Below are 26,459 nucleotides of genomic sequence, written 5' to 3' on the forward strand. Positions count from 1 at the left end.
CCGAGAAGAGTCTGTTAAGAGGTTCTCACCTTCCCGGCTGTGCTCTCATTACCAAGAAAGACGCCGGTGTACTAGCAACACGCCGAGGCATCTTTTAGGACACAGCTGCAGCTCCTCCTTATTGGTCAGGAGGATCGCGGTCTGGTGCGTAGCCTATAACATAACGTCGCGCGCTGGACACACACGAGCCTGCCGAAGAATTCGCTGAGAAAAACCTTGTGGATATTTCAGTTGTTTGGAGATTTATCACTGTTTGGGTTTATTTTACATGCCAAAGCTGGGGGAACAGACTGGAACACAACACACTTTTGAGCGAAGCTTGAAAGTTTTCGCCACAATAATTGGTAAGTAGTTTAATATCAAGTCCAGGTCTGTCATTTGAACATTTGGGGCATGCTATCTGTGATGTTGCCGTCTTTAGACAAGTTTTTTTTTGTGGCGTAGGCTGCAATTGTGTTGGTGGGTTAAGAGATTGATTGGAGACGATCGAGCAGTCAATCACGGATCGATAAAAGCATGCTGTCGAGTGATTGGATGAGCCACCTTCCGTTTAAATACTGTGGACATGATTAAGTTAATAAGGCCGGTATCGACGACAGGAGCATGTCACCGTTACTCTAAATTATAATTAAGTGTCTGACAGTAAGTCGTTGCTTTATTGTCTGTTTAGAAGCATAATAACAACGAATTAAATGCTGTAGTAGCCTAGTGACAACCATGCTAAGAGTATAATAAGCATATTGCATGATTGAGCCTGAAGCTAAATCAAGCGAATTCATATTTCTGACAAGTAAATGCCTGCTGTAAAGTCCGAACTATCAACCATTGTTAGAGACACAAGTAAACTTATGAATCCCTTGGAAGTTTTAATTGTCAAAGTTCCTTCCTTGGCCACTGGGAGGCGACCGAGTATCTTCTTTATTATGTTAAAGCCCCTACTTGTGTTGGAATAATCTGTAGAGGTGAACTCACTCTATTGTGCGTGAGTTGCTCTGCTTAGTTTTGCTATCTGACCAGGCATTAATTGGAAAACGTTGACTTGTGCAGCGCCACTATGGCTACTGCGTAGGAAAATATCAAGTCATGTTCTGTAGCCTATTTGCTTTTACACGCTGGCTTTATCTGTTACTGGCATGTGTACTGCGAGATAACCGGCATCCTTCTTCCTGAAGAGAATACCCTGTCCATGTTTAATTTGCATAGTAGCGATCACTTTATTAGTTTCTGCATGTTGCTGAGGTCAAGGGGAAAGAGTATAGCGTCAGCACTATTCATGTTACAGCCCATCTGATAACTTAGATCTACCAGTGTAAGGTGTAACCACTGGTCTATATATCAAGTCTTTCCACACACCTACACTACTGTTGATTAGCCTACTTTTTTGTTGTTTTGTTGCTGTTGTGTAGATGTTAAAGGATGAATGCATAGTTCCCTACGCAAAGGACCCTCAAATGAATAGCATTTTAAAAGCTGTGACCTGGCACAAATTAAAACGTTTGAGTGGAGATATTCCAATCTTGGCTAAAATGGAAGAAATAGCCTAGCTGGGTAGTTAGTTTTTATCGATACACTACGTAAAAATAAGTAGGCCTCATTAAGTTAGTGATAGCAACAAAAATAAATAAAAAAATGCATAAACAAACTCAAACTCTCCAGTGGCCTCTAAAGCTCCACAGACCTCAGTTTAGGCACAGCTGCTGTATGCTACTGTGATATGGGCACATATTTTATTTTTTTATATGTTGGAATTTATAATGAATGGCCTAAACTCGCCTGCCCTCCACGTGGGTGTGGATTTCTTCTTGCTATTGGCTGATGTCAGAATGAGCTCTCCTGTGATTGGCTGGGCTGGCTGTGGGCGTATTTTGTTTTATCCATGGTGGAAGTGCGATACTTTGTGGCAGTGTTCATTGTCGATATTTCACTGGAGGTGCCGTGGGTTTGAGTGCGCCGCGCAGAGCCTCTCACTGCTAACCGTACGAGGCTTTGCAGCTTACGGACCGCGTGTGCTTTCTCATCTAAAGCTTACAAAACAAAGAGTGGAATTTGTATTCTTTTTTTTTTCTTTTTTTTTATTAACCCCCTCCAGTTTTTGTTTTAAAGGTAACCGCCTGCGTAAATGAGCGTCCATGGCATGTTTCGCTGACAACACAGCCTACTTGCGTTTCTGCCTGGCATTTACCCATCTATGTAGCATATAGGAAGACTTTTGCTGCACGTCGGAAAGGGCAACAAAGAAAAAGATCAAACAAAGAGAAAAGCGAGCCATATGTAGTGGACTTTCCTCTGGGAATATTCTCATGATATCGACTGGAGAGAAGACGGACTGGCGGGTTTTATTCTGACTCTCTGAGAGCGAGTAAAAGAAAGAAAGAAAGAAAGAGAGAGAGAGGGAGATAAAGCTCTTTGAATGCTGCCTTTAATCTGCAAGCAGAACAAGCAGCGGTAGCCGAAGCGGCGGACCTGCTTCACCATCCTCCTCGCCCGCTTCATCCCCGGCTCTGCTCGTCTTGTCTCCCCACTTCTCTGACCACAGGTTATCGGATGGACCAGCACCCCAGCGCCCGGAGCTGCACCAGTCGCGGGGCTTCGTCCTGCGAGGCCGTCCCGACTGAGCCCTCCATGAATCTGTACATCCACTCCACCACCGGCACACGCTTCGAGCTCTCCCTGCCCCAGGAGGAGACCGTGGACGGACTGAAGAGGAGGCTGTCGCAGAGACTCAAAGTACCAAGAGAGAGACTCGCTCTGCTGCACAAAGAAACGTGAGTAAACCTGATGGAACCATTATTGGAATTTGTTTAGCAGAAGTGTTGTAGCCTTTTCTACGTGTGGTAAATAATTGTATAAACAGTCATTTACCCTTTTGGTCGTATCTGTACTAAACGCTGGCATCATGAGCCGTAATGTCTAGGCTAATCCGCAGTTAAAAAAAAAAAAAAGTGAATTAAAACCGAGTTTAGGTGCGTTCACCCTCCGGGCCTGCTGTAATACGTTTTAATCTATACTTGGGATTTATGCGTGGTCGAGCTTTTGGGAGCTTCGCTTGGCTGCTTCGGTCATCAATACATTCAAGGAAACCAGTGGCCGTAAGGACGCACGGTATTGGATTTACGCATAGGGGACGCACCGGTCACTGGAACAGTATTGACGAGGCGATCTGCAGACTTGCATTGATTCATGTCTCCTTCGTTATAAATACTAAAGCCTGACTGAATTACTAATGCTGGGGGAATTAGACATGTTAAACATTAATGGAAGTCACACAGACTGCTGCACAGGCCATCTGTATAACGGAAGGTGCTGGGGGGTATAACTGTGTGTGTGGATGTAAATGTGAGCATTACATGGTAATAACCAGTAGCTTTTGGAAGCACAATAAATCCTTAATGGTTTCAGTGGATTTTCTTGGTGAGAGGTATGGGCTGGCCAGCACTCAGAGAATAGCACATCAGGGGCAGCACTGCTAGGGAGTTAAAACCTTTTATTATTTAAAACTAGCTCCTAGGTTCCGAAAAGGAATCAGGTTAAATGAGCTAAACATAGTGCAGGTTGTGTTATGCAAAAAAAAAAAAAAGAAGAGAAGGGAGGCTTTAGTACATGCAAACAGTCAGCATTGTTTTTTAGGCCCCGTCCCCTCCCACCCATTGTAATCACCCAATAAATCACATCATCCTTTAAAACCTGAAACCCCCTTTTTAATCCCCTCCTGCTCCTCCAACTGTAGACCTAAAGCAAGTCAGTTCCGAGGGCCTTTGTTCAGCTGCATGAGGTGAGATTTGGGTCATGCCTGTACAGCAGGCTGTCCTAAACATCCTTCACTGAACTAAAGGAGGCACAGAGTTAGAGTGGTTGTAGTGCGTCGTGACCTGCAAGAAAAGAGCATTTCCTCATCGTGGAGCAGACGCTCCTTCTCTGCACCAAACATTAAATAGTAAAGCCCTGGAAATGTATTATGTATCAACTTTCTTCAGAATCACAGAGGTAGCCATCTTAGTACAGTTCAACAATAGATTTAAGAATAATACAAAACAATAGATCTTTAGGTGGGATGTCTTCTTCTAGATTTGCAATGTCATTAATAGCCGCGTGTCACGCTGTTTATCTTTTCTCGTAACTATTAAAAGGATTGCGGTTTTGGTTTCAGAGTTTCAGCTCCTCATTTGTGCAACTCAAAATGGCAAAAGGAAATACTTACCTCCACTTAGTCAAGTGGCAGTAGTGCCAGAAATCCACTGCGAGCGGTTGTCAAGCTCCACTATACTCGAAATTGAAATATGACAGCCCAATCAATACTTCTCTTTCATGGAGCGTTTCACCCACGGCTCTTTTTCAAACTAGTTTTGGATTCTGTCTGCCCCCCCCTTTGGCTGAAGGCTGTTTGTGTGTCTGAAGAGAGAAGATATTGTCAGCACAGTCTAATTATCTTGTTCTCTGTAACCCTGCAGGCGACTAAGTTCAGGCAAACTCCAGGATCTAGGCATCTCTGATGGGAGCAAGTTAACACTTGTACCAACAGTTGAAGCAGGATTAATGGTAAGGCTCACTTGGCTGTTATTTATTTAGTTTGCAGTCCCAATATCAATAACAAATGCAGCACATGGGCATTTCTTTCATGTACTTTACATCATTAAAGCTCCTTTTTAGCCCATTATTATTATTATTTTTAACACTCTTCCTCTCTTTGCAGTCTCAAGCATCAAGACCCGAACAGTCAGTAATGCAAGCCTTGGAGAGTCTAACTGAAACTCAGGTAAGAGACTGTTGTTGTTTTTTTGTTGACACTGCAATAATGTGACAAATATTGGATATTTGGAGGTTGTAGCTTTGGTTAAGTGCAGAGCAACACCAAGATATGACGGAGACGGAGAGAAAGAGATGAGATGAGCAGGCTGCACAAGCCTCTTTGCTTGTCTAATCTCAGCCAAGCCAAGCTAGACAACCAGTGTGAGCTACTAGGATATAATAAGAAGCAACACCCCTTGTATCCTAGTAACATCTGTGATAGCATATGCGTGTGTATGTGCGTGCACGCCGCTGCAGGAAGCCAGGGCGAACACCACACAAGAAAAGCTTATTTGTGAGCTGTTGAGAGGACCAGCACATAACACTCCCTTCCACCTTTCTGTTTATAGCTTTATCTGTGAAATGTCTCTACTCCTCCTGTATTTCATGCTCTTAACACACACACACACTCGCACACATGCACACACAGGCAAGTTTCCAGGAAGTGTGCTGTAGCTGCATGGAGGTGAAGTGTACTCTCACTCACGCATACACATAGTGCTGGCTCATTAGATGACAGCTTTTTCACTGAGTATTAGCACAGGGTTCCTGGAAGCATAGCGTGCACACATAGAGCGAGTGGGGCCTACTCCCCTTATTTACAGTGAAACGGCTCTGTAGGCCTGCTGAAATACAGTATGCATTTGAGTCATGACTCACCTGAATGATCAATAGTGAGAGTAAAGCGAGAAAAAAAAGACAAAAAGTTCTCAGCGCCGGCCGCAGAGAGGCGATAAGGCTGAATGCACACAGGCAACAGTGTGACGTATGAAGCACTCTGCAGCTGACTGACTGACTCAGACCTACTTCCTTTTGTAGCGTTGGGTAACACTGAGATGTACGTAAGCGCATCGGTGATGCGCTGCTGACTGATGTCAAAACAGTACAAGATGGTGAAATGAATGATGCATTTGTCCAAAGAATAATAATGTACGTTAAGTCCAAAAATGTTATCAGAGGATGTGGGCAGATCGGAGCAGTCGGAGTGTGGTTCAGTGTGGCTTCGTTCCCTGCTGATAATTTTCTGGTGGGAATCCTGGCCTCGTTTGTGTGTGTGTGTGTGTGTGTGTGTGTGTGTGTGTGTGTGTGTGTGTGTGTGTGTGTGTGTGTGTGTGTGTGTGTGTGTGTGTGTGTGTGAACTCAGCATGCGTCTCGTAGCACCGACAGCAGACGACTGCATGTGTGTAGGTGTGTGTAAGTGAACGTGTGCGCGTCTGTTACTGGATGTGTATGTGTGTGTGTGTGTCAGAGTGTTAGTGGGCTGGAAGCAAGCCATGCCCATCATGCGTTACGCCTTTGCTGGGCAGCCATGAGCGACCGTCATTTTCACCAGAGGCAGAGATGATAATTCAACAGCCGACCCAGAAGAGCAGATTTCTCAATTTGCCTTTCTTCCTGTGTCCCAATTACTCTTTGTTTCATTATGAGTCACATGCTCGCTTTTTTTTTCTTAAGAATTGTTTGCTTACGGTACATTACTGTTGCATTCTTATTTATGTGATATTAATTTTAATCCTGCAGTGGGGGATAGAGAGAATAAAGGGCACCGTAAGGCAGGTCGCGGGGTGCTTTAGTGTGTTTTTATCCAGAGAAATTGATTCCTCTTTATAATTCATGAAGCGGAATGGAATGATATAGATTAAGGATCTGAGTAAGATTAGAAAACAGGAACACAGAAGCTTTCCCTCATTTCCTCTCCCTCCCCCACCCCCACCCCTAACTATGGGGCTATCAAAAATCAATCAATGCACTTAGCTCTTAAAAGTGTCTGACATGATAGCTGATATGCTCATACATCCAAAAATAGCCCCGAGGAGATGTGGGGTGGTTGTTAGCTGCAGTAACCGCTGGACCTCCTTATAACCCCTCACCCCTCCACCCATCTGCATTTTGGTCATGTGAGGTCTCATTTCCAGATCGGGTGTTTTACCAAGAAGTGTGTGTATTCATGGAAGATGGGGCTCAGCGGATCACCTTATGTCTTCTCCTTTATCCGGATTCTGGGGGAGTTCACAGCTAGCGGCCAGCTAACCAACCAAGCAGAACATGACAGCTTCCAGGGCTGTTTCAGACTTTTGTGGAGCGAGTGAGATAGAAAATGTTTTATGGAAATGGAGCCCCGGCAATTATCAAAGTGGGATTTTTTTTTTTTTTCCTCCTTCACTCCGTCTCCCCCCTTTTCCTCCTTCACCCTCTCTTGTTTCTGCTTAACAGCTCTCCCAGGGCCCTATAATTTAAATGTGCTGGGGTTTGCAAGTCCGGCTAGCTGCCTTGGTTTTGACCGTGATGGCTGACTTCTTTGGCAAGGACAATCCTGGGCTGCCTTAATTCCTCCTCTGGCATCTCACTATACTTTTTGCATGACATCTAAGCTGTATTAAGCCACTGCCTCCTGACAGCCCATCAAAATACAGTTGCCTGCACTACTCTCTTCTCATTCTGTCTGTTAAATAGAGGTTGTGTGTTCAGCTTACTTATGCAGTCATGTGCTGGTGTGCACACACACACACACACACACACACACACACACACACAGACACACACACACCAGAATTGAAAGGATATATTTAAGAGGATTGAGGATTGAGATCAGAGAATGCGAAAATGTCTGATCCTAGTAGTAAAAATGAATGTATACTTGCAGGACAAGCAGTGAAAGGGAAATGAAAGCAATATTCACGATTTCTGGGGATATGTAGACAGTGGCATCAGCTCTCCATCTATTGATCTTGGTATTTGACATAAAGGGAAGGGTTATGTGTCCCTCTCAGCACACAGGGACTATTTGCTCATTGATGTTAGAATAAAAGCCAACCAGGCAGGCAGGCATCACCCTTACCATCCCCCCATTTGCCCTTCCCCCATGCAGCCACCTCTTTGTTCCTGTCTTAAAGCATGAGCACCAAACCTGCCCAGCTGACAAACACTCAAACACACAACAATGATTGAGGGTCACTCTTTAACTTTGGCTCTCCCCCTCGATCCCCCTTTCATCCTCCATACATCCATAGACGTCAGCTATACCCAACTATAGCCAACGGAGTGCAGCTACAGTGCTGCATACTGGTTTTCAAAATCAATCTCCAGCTGGAACGAGGCTCAGCAGGCTGCAGATTGACAAATTTTGCCTTGAACACTAACACAGATTGCTTTGGGAGGAGGCTGTGTGTTGCCATTCCATATGTCCCCACGGAATACGCTGTTCCATATCTGCTCTACTTTTCTTGCTCCCGCCGACAAGCACCTCCTGTCCTCCTCCACTCCCCTCCTCCTCTTCCTCGAGCAACGACAGGCAACGATATGGCACAGTTTTGTCATTGTGTCTAGAAGCGGGCGGATGCAAACTAGTAGGCTCTAACAATCTGTGGGGAGTCACCCCTTGGGTCACCCTCACCTCATTTCCTCCACTCTGCCTCCCTGAGGCCACGGTGGAGGAGAAAAGAATGGGAGAGCTTAGCACGAGTTATTCTGTAACATTTCAAGTCGATGTATATGTGCAAGTTCTGTAGATCGGAAGTAATGGATGAGCTTATATGATTGGGTAACTAACGGATGAAAAAATACAGACACGGATCTAATGCAAGGAAGGAAATCAAGACGACATTTGGCTAACGACAGACTTTGACGAAGTGTGTGTGTGTGTGTGTGTGTGTGTTCAACTGTGTACCTACCTGTGCATGTCTTTGTGCCCGCACACGCCTGTTTGTGTGTGTAAAACAGCTCAATGCAGATGGTCAATATGTTTCTTTTCCCAGTCCTGCACCCTGTAGACCGTCTTATCTAGATGCTAGTTTATCAGCAGGATTAACACTACTGGAAATCATTGGAGAGTAATTGTATTGAGAATTTAGGAGTGCAAGGGATTGAAAAATGACTCGAGTGGACCCTCCCCTTTTTATAGCATGCAGCTTTCGCTGTCCTTCCCGCTGCCATTGAAATACGGGCTTTTTATATGCGTGCAGTATAACAGAGGGAGTCTTTGCTCTTCAGAAGTGTAATTTGTTTTTTGTTGTTACCTAAATGAAAGCTACAGAAAATAATTTGTTGCTGGATGTGTAAATCAAATGGTGTATAGAATACAAGACAATGCTGATCTGAAGGCCTATTCTGTCCCTGCTCATGTAAATCCTGGCCTTGAAAATTGCATTAATAAGCTGATCACGCAGTATTTTTGCACCTGTGTAATCCCCTTTGTGGTGCTTAAACGCTCAGTGGGAGGGGGGTGGAGGGAATCAAGGTGTGTTGTGTGGGGCAATCACGGGATTGATGGATTTTGCAGGGGATTTCATTGTCCTATTGTGCATATGCATCTGCTCGCATATGTGTATGGCAACATCCATTTTTGATGTCCTTGTCTTTGTGCGTTCCCTCGTTCAGTGGCCAGGGGAGTCTCAATATCTCCATATTTGAGTCGTGACCATCGTTTCTTTCCATTCCCCGGCGACAGTGAGCTTTTGTGATTCAAGTAGCAGGCATCGTGACTAGTGGGGCTACTGTGGGGGAGGATGAAGGCCAGGAATGTCGCGTCTGATAGCCACCACCAAGTCAATTAGGCATATGATGCTGGGGAAACGGGGAGGTCATACAAAAACATACTGAAGAAAAGGGAAGTGTCCTGAAAGAAAGACAGCATCGAAGGCAAACTGGTCAAAATGAGGATTTCTTTGCAGTCGCTTGCCTTGAATTGGAGCTAATGCACGAGGGCTGTGTGTTGAGAGGCTTGTATGTGATATGTGAATCGGCTCAGTGTGGCTGATCAGTTGTTGGCACAGGTTGAGTGTGAGGAGCTTGGAACCTGATCATCCTGATCTTTGCCATTCTGATCTCTCTCTCTTTTTTTTTTCTTTTTTTTTTGCAATCAGCTGATCAAATTTAGTGATGGCCAGCTGGTCCTCTCTTGCTCCTTCCAGTACCCTCTGTGTTGTATCAGGCAGTATTACAGACGGCTATCTTTCTAATAAGGCCTTTTGAAGAGCCCCTCGGCTGCTTTTAGGATTTTGGGGCATGATGCAAGTGATTGATTTTTTTTCTTCTCTCTTTTGAGAGGCTGTTATTGCATCTTAAGCCGATATGCGTCTGCACAGAGACTACCAATAGTGTCTTGGTGCGATCAAAACATCTTGGTTGATGGGCGGGGTAGCGAGCTAATTTTTGGACCCGTACGCTTCACCTTGGCGGTTTTGACAGGTGAGCTGCTGCGTTGGAACCAGAAAGGCTTCATCCTCTCAAGGCTTCCCTACTCTCCACCCTCCTGTCCCGCCCTCCAATCCTCTATCCTCTTTTCTTTGGCACAAAGCTGCTCAGTTGTTCATGAATGTCAGCTCAGTGCTGCCAGCACTCTCTATCTTTCCCTCCCTCTCCCTCTCACCCTCCCTCAGCCTCTCAGCCTCTCTCTTCCTCCCTCACTCCTTATCTCCCTCCCTTCGTTCGCTTGGTGTGCAAAAGGAAGAACGACTGCAAATGAGTTCCTTGAACCACAGGGACCCCAATAAATAAAACTGTCAGCCAGAGATGTCGAAAGAAAGAAAGAGGGAAGGAGCCAGAGGCACACTCTCACTGAATATTTCATCACCCACCACAACTCTGACACCCTACCCCCATCGCCCGCATCCCCATCTCCCCCCCCTCTCACCATCCTTTCTCCCTTCCTCGTGTCATGCCAACCCCCACCCCACCACCACCACCCTTTTCCTCCATCTTTTCGCCACCCCTCCTCCCCCTGCCTGCCCCTTATCATATTCTCCCCCATCACTGCATAGCAACCAATGTCTCCTGCTAAAATAAAATGCCACCTCCTGGACCACCCCGGCTACTAAAACAAAATGGTTGATAGCGGGCTGGCTCTGGGCTCATTCGTTAAAGAGGAGCAATTAAGTTGAACAGCTCTATTATCAACACCTGTGTGTCAGTGAGTAGACTCTGTCACGGCACCACCCATCACATTTCTGTTGAGTATGATCACCCTATGCGTGTTGTTTTCAGCAAACACACACGCACACCTTGTTCTTCAGGCATGAGCTCCTCTTCTCTTTGCATACCACTGCTGCTGCATCGGAAAGGGAACAATGAATGGCTGGTTTCTCTCTGCCTGCCTTAACACAACAAAAGTGGGGCCCCCTCCACTCCACTCTCCCTGTCTCTCATAACAAACCACCACAGACGGCCGTAAGAAAGCTTGCTTCTCTCGCAGGCTAATTTGTAGCCTGCCATGTGGTGTCGGGGGCTCAGTAGGAGTACATGGATTTCATCTCAGTGGTTTTGAATAATCCACACTAGTCATTTTAAGGGTAATCAAGCCTCCTCTCTGTTTCTCCTGCTGTCACTCACTTTCAGCCTTTTTCTCTCACGCACACACACGCACGGAAACCGAGTGGTGAAGCAAAGGCCCTGTTCAGACTTGACATTGAATGGCATCGTGGATGATTTCTGCACAGGGGGAAAAGAAATGCGTTCTCCTTCAGTTTTGACATATGTACGACGGTGTGAACACAAATGTTTTCTTGACATTATTTAGCAAGACAATTGTTCCACAGTTGCCGGTGGGTTTTGCCTCTTCAAATAACTCTGTCAAAGTGTAGAAGTAGCCTGATAGCCAACACAGTCTTCGTTTCTAGCTCAGTGTGACTGAGCACAAATACTTCTGTTTAGCAGCAGTTGCAGTTTCTTCACCGATAAAATCAAATGTGAGCAGGGAAGTGAAATCCGATCACAAGCAGTCCCTTGAGGCAGATTCTGCTGCCAGGTACTAACCTGTCTCTACTGAACAGTACTCGCTTCCCAGGGGGTGTTGTTCCCCCCATCTTCCTCCCCCACCTTTAACTAAACACTGGGTTGATGGTCTCCCTCGGGGCCTTTTGACTATGCATGTTCGTTTGTGTGTGTGTGTTGTGGGTTGGCAAACTGTCGACTCATTCTTTTGACAGCTGTCAGTCACAGACACAGTCAGCACAGTCCTCCTCCCCCTCCTTTTGTCTTTCTTTCTCCCCCCACCCACTTTTGGGGTTCCGCCTCCCCCCAAGGTCTCAAACAGACACACACACACACACACACACACACACACACACACACACACACACACACACACAAACAACCACTCTAGCAGGTGACCTTTTGTACACGGAGTTTCCGCCATCTCAGGTAGCACCCTGCCCTGTTCTCCTCCTCACTTCACACCCCGCCCTGCTGAGTTTATTGTCTTACCAAGACAGGGTAACCATGGGTGTGGACTATACTATCAACAAGCCATTATTGGCTGAGTTTACTCTCTGAAAAGGCTGAGTTTCTGTTTATCCTGCAGCATCATTTCTGCTGATTTCTGCTGCTTTAGCGGTTGATTATTGACATGTTGAAATGCAGCCATCAGATCATCCCAACCCCCTTATCCTTTCACCTGCCTCTCCTCTGCCTCCGTCCTCTTTTTCCACGCCATGTCAATACCAATGTGCAAAGGTCACCCTGGCAACAGAGAGGCAGCGGTCGATAGAGAAAGAAATGAATAAAAAAAGCTGAAGAAAAGGAAAGGGAGAGAAGTGATGGAGGGCAGAGCCTGGTGATTCACAGGGTTAAATACAGGCCAACTCACAAGCACACTCCAAAGGCCGTAGGGTCTTGGGGTGGGGGGGTGGGGGGGGAGGCCTCTGCTCTCTGCTCTCTTTTGCTGTCTTTGTACATATGTCTCTTTTTTCTTGTTTTCTCTGCTTTGTCATTATTCTTTCTCTCCATCTCCAGTCCTCTTTGTGGTCTCTCCTTCCCTTTTGTAGCTTTTCGGAGCTGCTTCTGTCCCTCCACCCCCCCCCCTCCGTGCCACTCTGGGGACTCAAAACACACAGGCAGTAGGGGTCGTTGAAACCTTTTTTTGGACAGAGGCGTCACTTTGTATTTGCCAGTGCTAGTTGTTTCTGTTTGCTTCTATTTGGGTACAACCTGAGATGTCATTACTGCTGAGTCTGAGAACCAAAGAAGCTTTCTGACCCCCAAATGACTCTCACTAGAAAATAAACACACGTGCGCGCACCTACACACATGCTGAGACTTCAGCAGTGAGTGGCAATACACCGCAACAGAGCCGCAGGCATGCAAGAGGGGGACAAGAGAACTTTTGTTGTTCAGTGTGAATCCTCCAGCCGTCGTGACAACTTCGCTATCCTGTGTGTGTGTGTGTGTGTGTGTGTGTGTGTGTGTGTGTGTGTGTGTGTGTGTGTCCATCCGGGCCACGAGTGGGACAGTGAAGGCCTCCACACTTGGCTCCTGTTAGTCGTTGCCAGAGCTCCAAAAATGGGCAGCCCTTCCAGATCCGCCGTGGACAATCGGCCATTCTGTGTTTGAGAGGCAGGCGGGGTGTATTTCCTGGACGTGGGGCTGATTTTTTCAGGCCCGGGGCCAGACAGAAGGGTGGCCTCTGTCTCTGAGCTGAATGACCCTGCTGACTAAGAACGGACTTTGGGGCAGTGGGTGGCGAGCAAGAGTGGGCTCTGTTTGTGTGTGTTTTCCAATAGGTCTCCTCATCCACTGCTCCCCCAGCAGATGTAAATAGGCCAGTGTTACAGAATAGTGATTGATTGCGTGATGTGCTAATGTGGTGTGTCTGTCTCAAAGCACTGTTGTGTGGATTCTTTTTTAACTGCCAACCATGGTGCAGACTGTTCATTTACAAAGGAGGAAGTCAATATGCGTGTGGGAGCTTTTTTCTCTTTTTGAAAGGCTTTGGCCTTCAGTACATAATCTGAATGCAGACTTAAGTTTGCAAATACCTCTGTCTGCACCAGTAAATCATGTCTGTATTGCTTATTTTGTAATTTGGCGAAGCTGTGTTGGTGGCCTTTCTGTAAAAGTATACAAACTTAATTACTCAAATTCTCTTTTGTCTACCTGCAGGTCAGTGACTTCCTGTCCGGCCGCTCCCCCCTCACCCTGGCGCTGCGTGTCGGTGATCACATGATGTTCGTCCAGCTGCAGTTGGCGGCGCAGCAGTCCGGCGGTCCCCAGCTCCAGCACAGGCACCTCATCACCCGGGGCAACGCAGAGACCCCATTGGGACAGCCCACGGGGCAGCCCCGTGTCCCCCACCCTCACCCTCACCCTCACCCGCACTCCCACCACCACCCCCATCATCCACACAGTCACCCCAGCCCCCACTTGTCCCAGCCTCACCTGGTCCCTTCCTCCCCCTCTCCCCCAGGCTCCCCTTCCTTCCCCCTGCCAACCACGCACCACCAGCCGCTCCCTCCCATGTACCACCAGTCGCCCTCCTCCGCTCACTGTAGCCCCCCTACTCCTCCACCCCACTCCCCTCGCCCGTCCCACATCCCTGGAGGGCCTTTCCGCTCTCCAGCCCATCACCACCATCACAACCACCACTACCACCAGCCTTCCTCAAGCCAACCCAGCCACGACATCGGCCAGGCCAGCCCTGTAGCCCCGGTCCTCTGCCCTGAAGTAAGTCTCAAACATATTGTTGGCAATGCATTTTGCCTATGCTTTTTTTCATCTTTGTCATTAACCTCCGCTTAGTGAGGAGACATGCATGCAACATGTCTGGAATGTTATCTGATGGTAATAGAGGGTGTGACAACAAGTAAAGTGGTAAAATAGCTTAACTTTTACATAACTGATGTCATCATAGGCACTTAGCCCTCTCATGAATGAACAATAGAGGGGAGGGGATGACCGTCAGTTATGACTGTTTGACCGTTTGACCCGAGTGCATTGCACACAGCTAAATCATACTCCATTAAATTGATTAGATTAGTGGGATATCCCAGAAGCATGAGGGAGAACCAGTGGTTTACTCAGGTCTGGAGAAGGTTTGCGCGTGTGTGCGTGCGAGTGTGTGTGTGTCCAAACCACAGTGCACTTAGTCATCACTTGAGTGCAGTCTGCTTCCCAAATACATACAAACAGGCCAACACACGCGTAAGCTAAAACGGGCACAGCATCCATATAACCTCATCCTGCTCAATGAGACGTATGGGGGGTAAAGGGGGGGGGGGGGTAAACAAGATTTGAAGAGAGGCAGATTTAATGAATATTGAAGTTGGTTTTTCAAGTGAGGACTGATCATTAACCTCGGTGTTGTCAGCCATTCATCATTAACCTTTACACCCGATCATTTGTATTTGGATAACTCTAAGAACAGCTGCACACACTTGTCTGCGCCAACCAAACTTGGCATTTGTACTTTCTCTACCTCCCCGCGCTCCAGCCTATGGAAAGCCAATAACAACCAGATGTGAGAGAGATGGTTCACAGCAAGAAAAAACTAAAAAGACCAGTTTAGCAGTGAGAAAACGGAAATGGCTATTCCTCATTAGGCTTTCACATGCGTAACACACACAGAGTCGCACACAAACACAAGAGACCTTTGCCTGGGTTTCAATTTCACTTTCAGAAGTCATTAGAGTTATCCAAGTTAAACTATGGTGAAGTAACAGGGTTGCTAAGTTCTCAGGTTTGAGGTCACAAGATATCCCGGCTGCTCTGGGGCTATGGCATCGCAGAAGCTCAGGTTTCCTGCTTTTTTGGGGTTTCTAATAACCCTTTGCCTTCACTGCATAGGTTACTTACATAGTGCAAAAAGTATTTACATCACTCTGAAGTAAAGGTCACAGAGCTACCTCAGGACAGAGCTATACTGTGTATATATAAGGGGTATACGTCACGTTCACAGCTGTTGCTGAATGCATGTCATTTGATGCACGTTAACACAGTATGGGATGTGATGCGATCGTGTACAGTTGTGTTCTTGTCACACCACTTTTCCATTACCTGAAGCCTCACTAAATGCTATTTTAATATTTTTCCTCCAGGCTAACTGCAGCCCCAACAGCCCCAACAGCCCCAACAGCCCCAACAGCCCCAACAGCCCCAACAGTGGCAGCGGTCCCTCAACACGCTCCCGCAAACCTGGCGCCATCATCGAGAGCTTCGTCAACCACGCTCCCGGAGTCTTCTCAGGGACCTTTTCAGGTGAGGGGGACACTGAGCTGCCGTTAACATGTATTGCTGCTCTAAGCAATAACCCTGCACACCGTGAGATCCAGCTGAAAGCCTCTTTTTATAAGAACTTGCATGCTTCACAAAAAATACCCAGAACATTCAACACATTCTCCACTGTCTGGCCTCAGGGTCTGTTGTGGGCATGTGACCTTAAACCTTAAACGTTTTGTATTTTCTTCTTTTTTATATTAAAACTCAGTAGACCTCTCTTGTAACACTTTCTCCGTCTTTCTCGCTCCCTCTCTCAGGCACTTTGCACCCTAACTGCCAGGACAGCACTGGGCGTCCCAGACGAGATATCGGTACCATCCTGCAGATCCTCAACGACCTCTTGAGCGCCACACGCCACTACCAGGGCATGCCCCCCTCCCTCACCCAGCTCCGCTACCAGACCCAGTGTGGTTCACCCACCTCCCCGTCCCCCTCGCCGCCTCCTTCGCCCCAGGTTGCTGGCATTGGCCTCTCTGCCAAAGCTACCTCTGTGCCCGCCAGCAGCCCTAGCAGCCCTGCGCCGACTCTTCATCCGCTGGTGCAGTGCCAGAGTCAGATCCGCATGTGCAAACCCCCTGGTGAGTGACTCCCACACCGCACTGCCTCTGCTCATGCAAGCATTTCAGAAACGCAGGGCCTACACTAAACACTGGGTCTCCTTAGTAATGCAATACAAGCTTCTCCAAACCTGTTCAGTCAGGCTTTACTTGTCAGGCAGTTGGCTTTGTTTTCGTGCTCCAAGGAGATAAGTTTACCCCTTCAAGCCTAGGCTTGGCTATGTTTAGATTAGATTAGACTTTGGGTGATTTTTTTTTTAGGGTCTGGGTTTGAGTGTTTTCAAACCTCCTTTTCTTGCAAAGAGACACAGGATGTTGAGTGTCAGACAGATGTCCACAACCGATAACATTCAGTCAATGTTGTAAGGTTAGACTGGCTGCGCTGAGAGAAACAGCATTGTCCTCTGCTGCCTCCTTATCTCCTGTTGAGGAAATCGAGCTGGCCTTTGGTGAGCTGCTGGTCAATTTTGTTGAAGAGTCTGGTAGGGAGGGTCCTGGAGTACAGTGTTTTATGTTTAATGTTTTCTTTTGTTTGAAAAAGCCAAAGCATGGATTTCTATTGTCCTGCGCTGGCTTTGTCCCTTGTTTTATCACCTTTTAGTTGCAAACCGAAGGGATTGTTTTAGTTTCAGCAACTGAATACAGATTGCCCGGGGATGTCCAGTATTCCTTGGCGTCACCCATACAAGTGTTCAGTGAACAGTTGGAATAACACAGGCTTATTATCCTAACTCAGGGAAGACCTTTCCTTCACTGCCCCCACCTACGTACCCCTGCTTTTCCCCTCTTCTCCCACTCATGTCATCTCTCTTCGTCTACACTCCACAGCCCACGCCACTGTTTCCCCCATTTGCTGTCCAAAAACAGCCTTGTCTGTAAAATCCATCTCTCCATGTCCTTCCTCCAACTCTTTCCATGTCTGTGTTGTGCATCAAAACACTGTCCGTGTTCATCTGGCCTTTTAATAGAGAGATTTATTCCAAAATGCAGCTCTGAAAAGAATTTGCTTTGTGAAGTAGAGGGCAGGAGGAGGAGGACGCGGAAGAGGGGGAGTTGTTAAAACCACAACACTAAGCCTCCATTCATCATACGGGTGTTTGTATCCTGTCCATCAGTCTACCGACTGCCCACTGATTAACCAAGGGCAAAGTAAAAAAAAGAAAAAGAAGAATGGGTGAATAGCCTGTGTAATGTCCTTCTCCAACTTTAGTGCCTCCGTCCAACTTCCTGCTCACAGTGTCAACTTCCAGAAAATGATGTGAACGGGTAACCCGCCCAACCAAGCACAGTTTAGCTCACTGAGACAATGAATGTGCCGGTGTGTTTGTGTGGACAGAGGCTGCGCGCCCACTTTGTATCCCGTTCCACATGGTGTCCTACGGAAGCCGATGACTAAGCGCTCTTATCAGCCGACACCTGATGGAAGACTTACTGGACTTAACGCTGCGGCTTAACTCTGCTTCACAGAAACCAGCCTTCGTTCAGCAACGGGAATAACCTGCGCTTCCCATATGCCTGTATGTGTGTGTGTGTGCAGTCAAACTCTAGTGGAAACAGCGTCGTGAAAATGTCACATAGCTAGGCTGTCTCCTGAGAGCCTTTAACCTTTCCGCTGCAAGTTCATGTGCTAGGGGGGAGAAGACAAGCGTAAATAAAAAGCTTGAACATACTCACATGCATGCTCACTCGACCACAAATGCCTGGTTAAAGTCTTTGGCGACTTGCTTGGTTTTATGGCTTTGCTGTATAGTGTTGCTGAGTGTGGGGATTTGTCAGCCCAGGACTCTTGTTGGATTTGAACAGGAGGGCTTTAGCATGGCCTGGCAGGCTGATTGTTAGCTAAATTCCTTTACTGAGTAGGGTGGACCTCCCCGGCACCCCCCCTCCAGCCCTTCAGCCCCCCTGCCCAGCCAAACCCATTGTGCAGGGGCCAGGGACAGGGGCTGCATACAGGGCACCAGGCTGAGCCATTGTGGGGCAGAGATGGGGAGGGCTATGGGATTATAGGGGCTGCCTTTTAGTCCCACTCCCACTGCAGCTGCCTTAGTTCAACACAGGCACACAGAGAGGGGCAAAGCAGGGGCAAAGTTAGCTCTGAAAGCTTCTCCAGCAAACCCTGCCTCTCTTGTGTCCCTTCCATACAATACATCCCTCCACCCCCTCCTGTCCCCCTTACGATTTGTCAGGTCATGTTAGCTTCGTGCTGGCTGGGACCGGGCAAGCCGAAGGAGGAGGGAGGGAGACGGAAGAATGAGAGAGACACAGAGAAAGATCCTACGGCCTTATCCTCATTGAGTCCCGTATATAAGCCCTGAAATGCTCGGCCGAGGCCATGTTATCCACTGGTAGGCTTTACTCCTCTCTCGTCACACACACACGGGGGTTTGGTGTGACACGTGCACCGGTAACTCAACGAACGCCCCGGCATCGCAGCGCAGCACAGAGCTATATAGCAAAGCCAGCCAAGCACATCCGGTGCCCTTTCATTGTCGACAAGGAGGGAGAGAGAGAGAGAGAGAGAGAGAGAGAGAGAGAAGAGAAGTGAGAGTGAGAGAAGAGAGAAAATGCAAATTAAGTCTAAAAGTCATTGAAGAGCTCGTGTATCTGCAGGGCTGTCAATGCCCTTTCACTGGCTGTCAGAATGCTCACATTAGCTCCGAATTGATTGGTTGGTTCAGTTTGTGTCTGTTTAGTTGGTTCAAAAGATGTTTGGTGTTGAACTTGATTGCTAATTTTTCCCCCCTAGATAGGTCTGTTTCTTACGGCCGAATGTGCTCAAGAGGGGTTTCTCATGGAGCTGTTTACCTGTTGACGTTGAGCTATTGATGATAAGAGAGATATGGATTGTTTGGTCTATTTTGATGGTGTTCCATCTATTTTTGCCTTTACCCCAACTCCTGCTGCGCATATAAAACAGGCACTACTTACTACTCTTGCCACTGGACTCAAGGCCACAAAATAGAGATTTTATCACATGATTTTGAATACTACTGTAGCTATTGTCACATAACTATATCAAGGTAATACTATAATAATTATCATGATGTGAATTGTGCCCATACCATTAACCCGTGAGAGCGAGAGAGCGAGAGAGAGAGAGAGAACCAAGGCTGACTTTGCTGCAATGTGATTTTCTATTGTCTTCTTCCTCTCTCACTTTCTCTTCCTCTCTGGTCACCCCTCCCTCTTTTCCCTGGTTCCCTGGATGCTGAGTAAACACAATGTTCTCTCTGCAAGATCACAGGACTTATCAAGGCAAACAAACAAAAAACAGCACTAAGACAACTGCAAATGAAGGCCAATCTTTATACAATCAATAAAAGGAGAAGCTCCTTTAATCTCCCTGTGCCTCCCGTACACTGCAGCCCTCCTCCCTCTTTCTCAACCTCCGTCCTCTGTCTCCCACCCTCCTCCACCCATCCACTCCTCCTCCTCCTCCCACCCTCCCGTTTGCTCCCTACATCTCAGTCCTTGCTGTGTTGCTGGGCTGGGCTCAAAGGCAAAGAAAACTGACTGACGCATCGATTATTCATAGATCACCCCTTCTTCCTCTCTCGGTCTGTTTTTCTCTGCAGCGCTCGGTGTATTTACAGGGCCTGTGTCAAAGTTTTCAGAGAGGGGTGCTTGGGGATGGAAAAATGTGCTGCTCGGGTTGAGTTTTGGTGTAATTGGCAGGAAGGGGAGTGGTAAAAACAGAGGGGGGGGGGGAGTAGACTGGCGTTTCCTTCCTCTCTGTGCCCTTGACCGGTCTTCTGTTTGATATCTTCCACTGTGCGTTTTCAGGAGAAGATCTGTCGTCTTTTCTGTGTCACACAGGGTGGTAGATGGACAGGGTCCCTCTCTTTCTAGGGAATCTATGTCTCTTACCCAACTCTCTCTGGGTCATGCAACATTACTGTGCTTACGTTGAACCAAGTCTCTGCATCTAGGCTTTGTGTGTGTGTGTTTGTGTGTGTGTGTGTGTGTGTGTGTGTGTGTAGTCTGTGTAGTCTGTCCTTCTTAGCCAGCCCTAATAATAGCCCTACTGTCATAAACATAGTCTGGAGATCCTTGCAGCCAGCTGTGTCCGGCCCAGCCGCCCAGGGCTTCGGTAGTGATGCTGATGAATGGCCACACACACACACACCAAGTTTTGTGTAGCTTCAAATTCTCTGAGATCTTGCCAAGCCAAAGGCCAAGACCTACAGTACCACCAAGCTGCCCTAAACTCTCTGTGTGTGTGTGTGTGTGTGTGTGTGTGTGTGTGTGTGTGTGTGTGTGTGTGTGTGTGTGTGTGTGTGTGTGTGTGTGTGTGTATGTGTGTGTGTGTGTGTGTGTGTGTGTGTGTGTGGGTGTGTGTGTGTGTGTGTTGTCCTAAATGAACCTCTTTGGAAAGCAGGATCCAAATTGAGTGGACTATTAACGTGAGACACTCTAAAGGCAAACTGTACCAGACAAACAGATTTCTTATGTAGGCATGTGTGGGTTTGTGCCGTTTCATTGTGTACGGCCATATTTCGGCACAGCCGAGGGGCGTTTTTTTTTTTTTTTTGCTCGTAGCTAGTGAGAGCAGGGGAATAAGGGGAAGAGGGAGGACCGGAGGGGGAACAAAGCCTTGCAGCAGCGTATGTGGATGTTGCGTGGAGCTGAGGCAGCAGAACAATGGCTCTAATGTAGGAGAACCCACCTTTTTGGTATACCCCCCTGTTCTCTAAAGATGACACGCTGCCTTCGCCCACAGCGCGCACATGACATCTGGATGCACACATACGTTTGTATCAGGATAGAACACATTGGCAGGAAGTGGAAAAACCCCAGTCTGTCTATGTGGCTGCATGTAATCTGAAGAAGTATTCTTTTCTGTTAACTCTGTTACTATTCACACCCTTTCCGCTCTCAAAAAGCATCATCCAGGCTGCTTGATGGCGGTTCAGTTCTTTAGTATGCACTGCCAGACAATGGGGAATATTTATTACTGGAGTAAAGGCTCTGCACTGCTCGATCTGATAAGCAAATGAGGAAAAGAAGTAAATTAAGCCCACACGGAGTCCGGAATTCATTCCGACGTGGGGGGAGCAGAGGAGCGCGCAGTCAATTCGGGAAAACTGCCACCTACGGCTGATCCTTTACCCTCCACCCCTTTCCTCCGTCCTTTTTTCTATCCCCCTCGCCCCTGAGGGAGGAATTCCTTAACCCACATTGCACACCCGCCTGCCCCCCTCTCTCCTCTCTCCTCTCGCCTGCTGCTTCCCCTTCTTCACACTGCCCCACCTAGCTGTCTCTGGGGAGACACTGGGCAAGAGCTGGGGGAGGGGTGTGTGTGTGTGTGTGTGTGTGTGTCGTGGGGGGAAAGAGAAAGAAGCGGGGTGTTGGGTCAATGAGCTGAGAGTGGAAGCTACAGCCTTAGTAAAGGAAAAAAAATAGCAGAAAGAAAAACCCAATCTCTCTCTCTCTCTCTCTCTCTCTCTCTCTCTCTCTCTCTCTCTCTCTCTCCGCTTACAATTTCCATTTGCTTGCATTTTCTATTGAAAGCCAATAGCGTTGTCCTGGGCCTGAGATGGATGGCTGCACTAGAGCTAAGGTTTAATCAATAGGTCTTTTTAATTTGCCATCGATCCACGTTAAAAGCTACTGCGGCTGTTGCTGCTGCTGAGTGTGTGCATGTGTGCACTGGGGAGCGTGTTGTGTGTGTGTGTGTGTGTGTGTGTGTGTGTGTGTGTGTGTTTATGTGTGTATATACATGCACAAGTATACACCTGTGTGTATGTGTTTTTGTTTGAATACATGATGTACTCGCGTGTGTGTGTGTGTGTGTGTGTGTTCTGGTGTGCAGCAGAGGCAGAGATGGCCGCTGTGCTTCGGTTTATTGACATTCTAGCCCCATTATTTAATTATTTAATTCCCAGACAGATACTAATGGAGCTGGCTAATAGATTGTGGTTGCCTTCCCTTCCTTCCAAGCCCCTGAATATATGTATAAATGGAATTAGGCTTGACTTGGCCACGGTAGGAAAGCATTCACGGTGCGATACAAGGCCTCTCCCTTGAGACCCAATTCCCCTATAGGCACATCAACAGCTAGAAATGCACTTAGCAGCACGTCCAGCCACTGAGGCATGTCATCTGCAATTATGTGCACAGATATCCTAGGCAGCTATCCACATGTGTCGTCTCTGGCTTGCGTTTGTATGTTTTTGGCCTTGCTATTGGTTCTCAAGGAGATTCGGTTCTAAGAAGGTCTCCCCACTCAGCGATAAAGGGATGAAATGGCACTGAGGGGGCTAATGAGGCTCAGTGGGGGAGGTTAAGCAGCAAATTCCACATGGTGCACATGGTGTGTGTGTGTGTGTGTGTGTGTGTGTGTGTGTGTGTGTGTGTGTGTGTGTGTGTGTGTGTGTTCAGAGCCAAGGGAATGTCAAGGCTGTGTTCCATTATCCTGCTTACCGCACACACTAAAGCACAAAGGCATATATTGACATATATTCTCAAACCTACTTTTATTTTTTTTAGTTAGCGTTACTGCTGTTCAGTGTAAACCAAGCAGTCAGCGTGCAAAGAGAAATACCTGACTGACCGTGTTCCCCCCCCCCCCCTGTTTTCCTCTGTCCAGGTGACCGTGTTCGTCAGACCGAGAACCGCGCAACGCGCTGCAAGGTGGAGCGCCTGCAGCTGTTGATGCAGCAGAAGCGTCTGCGCAGGAAGGCCAGACGGGACCAGCGCGCTCCCTATCAGTGGCTGCCCAACCGGAAGGCCGGGCGCAGCAACAGCAACAGCAGCATGTCCAGCGAGGGCTCCCTGGACCTGGACTTTGACGACTCGGTGTGGAAGCCCGACGTTAAGGCAGACTTGAAGTCTGAGTTCGTCATGGCCTGAAAGCGCCAGATCCCGCACGCTGGGGAATAGAGTCAAAGATGTGCAAAGCATCGCTCGGGATTTACTTAGAGATATATATTTGAGGGAGTGGATTGGCAGGAGGTGACCCAGAACTGTGCAAAGGTGTCTTTTGTGCAAAGAGGAAATCAAAGTTGTCCTTGTGGCTGGCATCTGTCACATTAAAAACATAAAGCTCCCTGCAGACTTTAAATCCCATCCGGTCCTTCACAGTTGACCTTGTGGAAAAATGGCAACAATAGCAAGAGGACTTTCTTTTGATGCTTGGATTTGGACAGGCAACAGCTAGACTTAACAGTGTACAAGACTTTTAACGGTGCGGTTACAGAGGCCGTACCTGAACTTGAGCATAGCAGAATTAAATTGGTGGTGGTGGCGGTGGTGGTGGTGGTGGTGTTTTCAGATATTTAGTTTTTTTTTCTAAAATTCTTTTTAAAGGGCACTCTGGACAGCAATGAAGAGATCCACACTGGACTTATTAACAGGACAGGAGCACCGGAGGCCTCAGTGTTTCCTATTCACAAGAATGGCACAACTGCCGAACTATGGATTATTCCAACGGGCATTCTTATCGATCTCAAAACTCACCAACCAGAGTCTAGTTTTTACCTGTTGCGGGGTAGTTAAACTTATATATATATATTCTTTTCTTTTTTTTCACTTTTTTTTTTGTTTCTTTCATTTTGAAACATATTATTCTATTTTCTAAACAAAAAATATGTAGCATTGTTCACAAAGCATTCAGGTTTTCATATAACAGTTCAAAGTAGTTGTTGATTTGCACATTTTCTTGATTTGTAACAGCTGGTCAAAGTGTGCAAGAAGGAGGAGGTGGGGCCTGAAATGGAATAGAAAATGAATATGGAAGTATTGATATCAACCTCAGTGACATTAGGGTATCGATAGGAACGATTAACGAGTAAACAAAATGAATTAATATGAACAGAAAGTGCTTTAGAGGAAAATCTTTAAAATGTATATGGGGGGGAAAAAAACAAATCTATTTTTTATCTCTCTTCCTATCTGCTGTTTTCAAAAAACGGCAGCCCCCCCCACTGCGGCTGCATTCAGGTTGTTAACTACCAACAAATGCGTGCATCCATTCCCAATCATTCATTAGCTCGTTCGTGAATTGTAGTCGTCTAAGCCACAACAGATGATACAGAAAGATAAATTTCATCCAGCCCACCTCATGTCTTTCACACCTGAATGGACTTGTGGAGGGTTTGTATTAGTTTGTGTACATAAATGTGACAATTGGCAAACGTTTATAAGGGTGCGCGTGTATGTTTTGACTTAAGCGTAAATTGATTTAGAAATACCCCATGTTTTCGTCCGAGTCGTTTTCTCCCAAATAACACCATCGTTTCTTAAAAATCACGAAGATCAGCTGCAGTGAATGCATGGGTCACTACTTTACATCCCAACAGGATAAAACATCCCAACAGGATAAAACATAGAAATCCTCATAATAATAATAATTACGCTATTTTTTATTGGCAAAAGAGGGAGGAGTGGGATCTGTATCCAGCATCATTATCTAGTGCCTCCACCAGTACATCCGTTGACATATCAGGTTAGGCCTTTCACAGTTTTGCTGCTACACATGGGCACTTCAAATGGGGGGGGGGGAAAAAATAAAAATAAAAAATAGTGACTTTTTCTTTGCATGCAGAAGTGTGAATTACACTGATCTTTTTTCTATTGATGGAAGAAAAAAATAAATAAGAAACTGGTGCTGTGGGAATGAAGGTTACCAACATGCATGAATTTGTGAAGAAAATAAACAATGCTGCTTTTGTTGGTTAGGTTTTTTGTAATTTTTGAATTTCTTTCAAATGTTAGAACAACGGTGTCCTGCTAAAGTATTACGACGCAGAGCCAAAACAGATGAAGTTAAGTGTGGACTCGCGTCTTGCTCAGCACTGAACATTCCTGTTGTGTGACAATGAAGATGATGGTGGGCAAAGAGCAACAGACTCTCTCTCTCTCTCTCTCTCTCTCTCTCTCTGCTCCCCGAGCGCTGGTTTTACCCCTCCTCCCCTCCCTCCCCGTGACTCTGAAGGACCCAGACAGCCCTCCTTTAGCCACCTCCCCTCCTTCCAGCCTGAACGCCAACCCAGGCTCGTGTGGACAAACTCTGGCAGGGAACTAACAGACCAGCGGATTACAGTACTGTCCGTCAAGCGTCTGGTGTGTCTCTTTATCTGTCTGTCTGTCTGACCGATCGACCACCCTACTACCACAATTGCACTCCCAGAGATTGCAGTGAGAGATTACCTTTTTTTGGTGAACCTCATCTTTTTTTTTTTTTTTTTTTTTTTAAGTGGCCTTACCTTTCACTAAAAAAAAAAAAAATGAGACACTTGGGGACAGACTGTTTTTTCTTTTTTGGGATTTTTGAAACTTTCTGTGTGCATCGTTGTCGGACTTGTTGTCATCAAGGCGCCATTTTTTGTCACTGAGGACACTGGGCATCTGTTGTTTAGTGCTTTTAGCTGGTGGAGTCTCTATTATGTCAAGGCTTCTGTGCCTTAAAAATGTTGCCCTTGCTGTGTCAGTGTAAGATTTAAGCTTGTTTTCGTTGGTTGATACACAGGACTGTAGTACTCGCAGCCATGAGAGTCGTAGATTTTAGGGGTGAAGCTTGTTTGAGTGAATCCGATACTATTCAAAAAGTTAGTGTTGTGCCTCAAACACTGTCTTTGTCCCATTTCTTCGTTGTGTTGCCATGCTTGTTGGTCTCCGTTGTCCGCACCTCACGTCCCTTTTTTTTTCAATTTTTTTACACAGTCCTCCCACCAACAAGCTGCAAAAAGCTACTAATCTGTGTTAACTTATGTTAACTGAGGAAGTTTAAATCGCAGTACTTAGATGGCAAGAAACAGCCTGAATAAGAAAGGTCCTCTGAGGACTCCAGACTACACGCACTTCCTGCTTCCTCGGATACAACATTATTAAAGGACAATTCATCCCCTGCCCTTCCCAAATTTTTTATTTAATTTTGTTTTGTATATGTATGAACTATACTCTGTGTGTGCCTCACTTCTGTGTGAAACTCAAAAAGATGAAACAAAACAAAAAAGATGACAAAAGCATTACAGAGAGGAGGATATGTTGGTGGAATTCTGATCATTTACGTTGCCTGTTCTTTCTTGTAGCCAACTATTGAAAATAACAGGATTCAAGAATACAATTTACAATGTTCTAGCTCTAGACCGGTGTAGCACATGTGTGACTGTATTAATTTATGAAACCAAA

At 46.7% G+C, this 26,459-nt stretch overlaps 1 protein-coding gene across 2 annotated transcripts; it reads left to right on the top strand.

The window, feature by feature from the left end:
* On the top strand, positions 1 to 26,459 carry midn (midnolin). Of its 2 annotated transcripts, none has more exons than XM_039811509.1 (8): positions 1 to 344; positions 2,537 to 2,765; positions 4,449 to 4,536; positions 4,691 to 4,753; positions 13,660 to 14,220; positions 15,591 to 15,750; positions 16,029 to 16,349; positions 22,918 to 26,459. In XM_039811509.1, the coding sequence occupies exons 1-8, from the start codon at positions 269 to 271 to the stop codon at positions 23,178 to 23,180; spliced, it is 1,761 nt and encodes a 586-aa protein (XP_039667443.1). In that variant the 5' UTR covers positions 1 to 268; the 3' UTR covers positions 23,181 to 26,459. The 2 variants fall into 2 exon arrangements, with proteins under 2 accessions (XP_039667443.1, XP_039667444.1); XM_039811510.1 differs by having other exon boundaries at positions 2 to 344; positions 2,090 to 2,765.

Source organism: Perca fluviatilis, chromosome 9 (assembly GCF_010015445.1).
Source record: "Perca fluviatilis chromosome 9, GENO_Pfluv_1.0, whole genome shotgun sequence".
In the NCBI taxonomy this organism is placed as follows: Eukaryota; Metazoa; Chordata; class Actinopteri; order Perciformes; family Percidae; genus Perca; species Perca fluviatilis.

Coding starts and splice junctions, on each gene's coding strand:
- midn (XM_039811509.1), top strand. CDS start 269: ATGCCAAAGCTGGGGGAACAGACTGGAACACAACACACTTTTGAGCGA. Junction 15,751..16,028: donor CTTCTCAGGGACCTTTTCAG/GTGAGGGGGACA, acceptor TCCCTCTCTCAG/GCACTTTGCACCCTAACTGC. Junction 16,350..22,917: donor CCGCATGTGCAAACCCCCTG/GTGAGTGACTCC, acceptor TCCTCTGTCCAG/GTGACCGTGTTCGTCAGACC.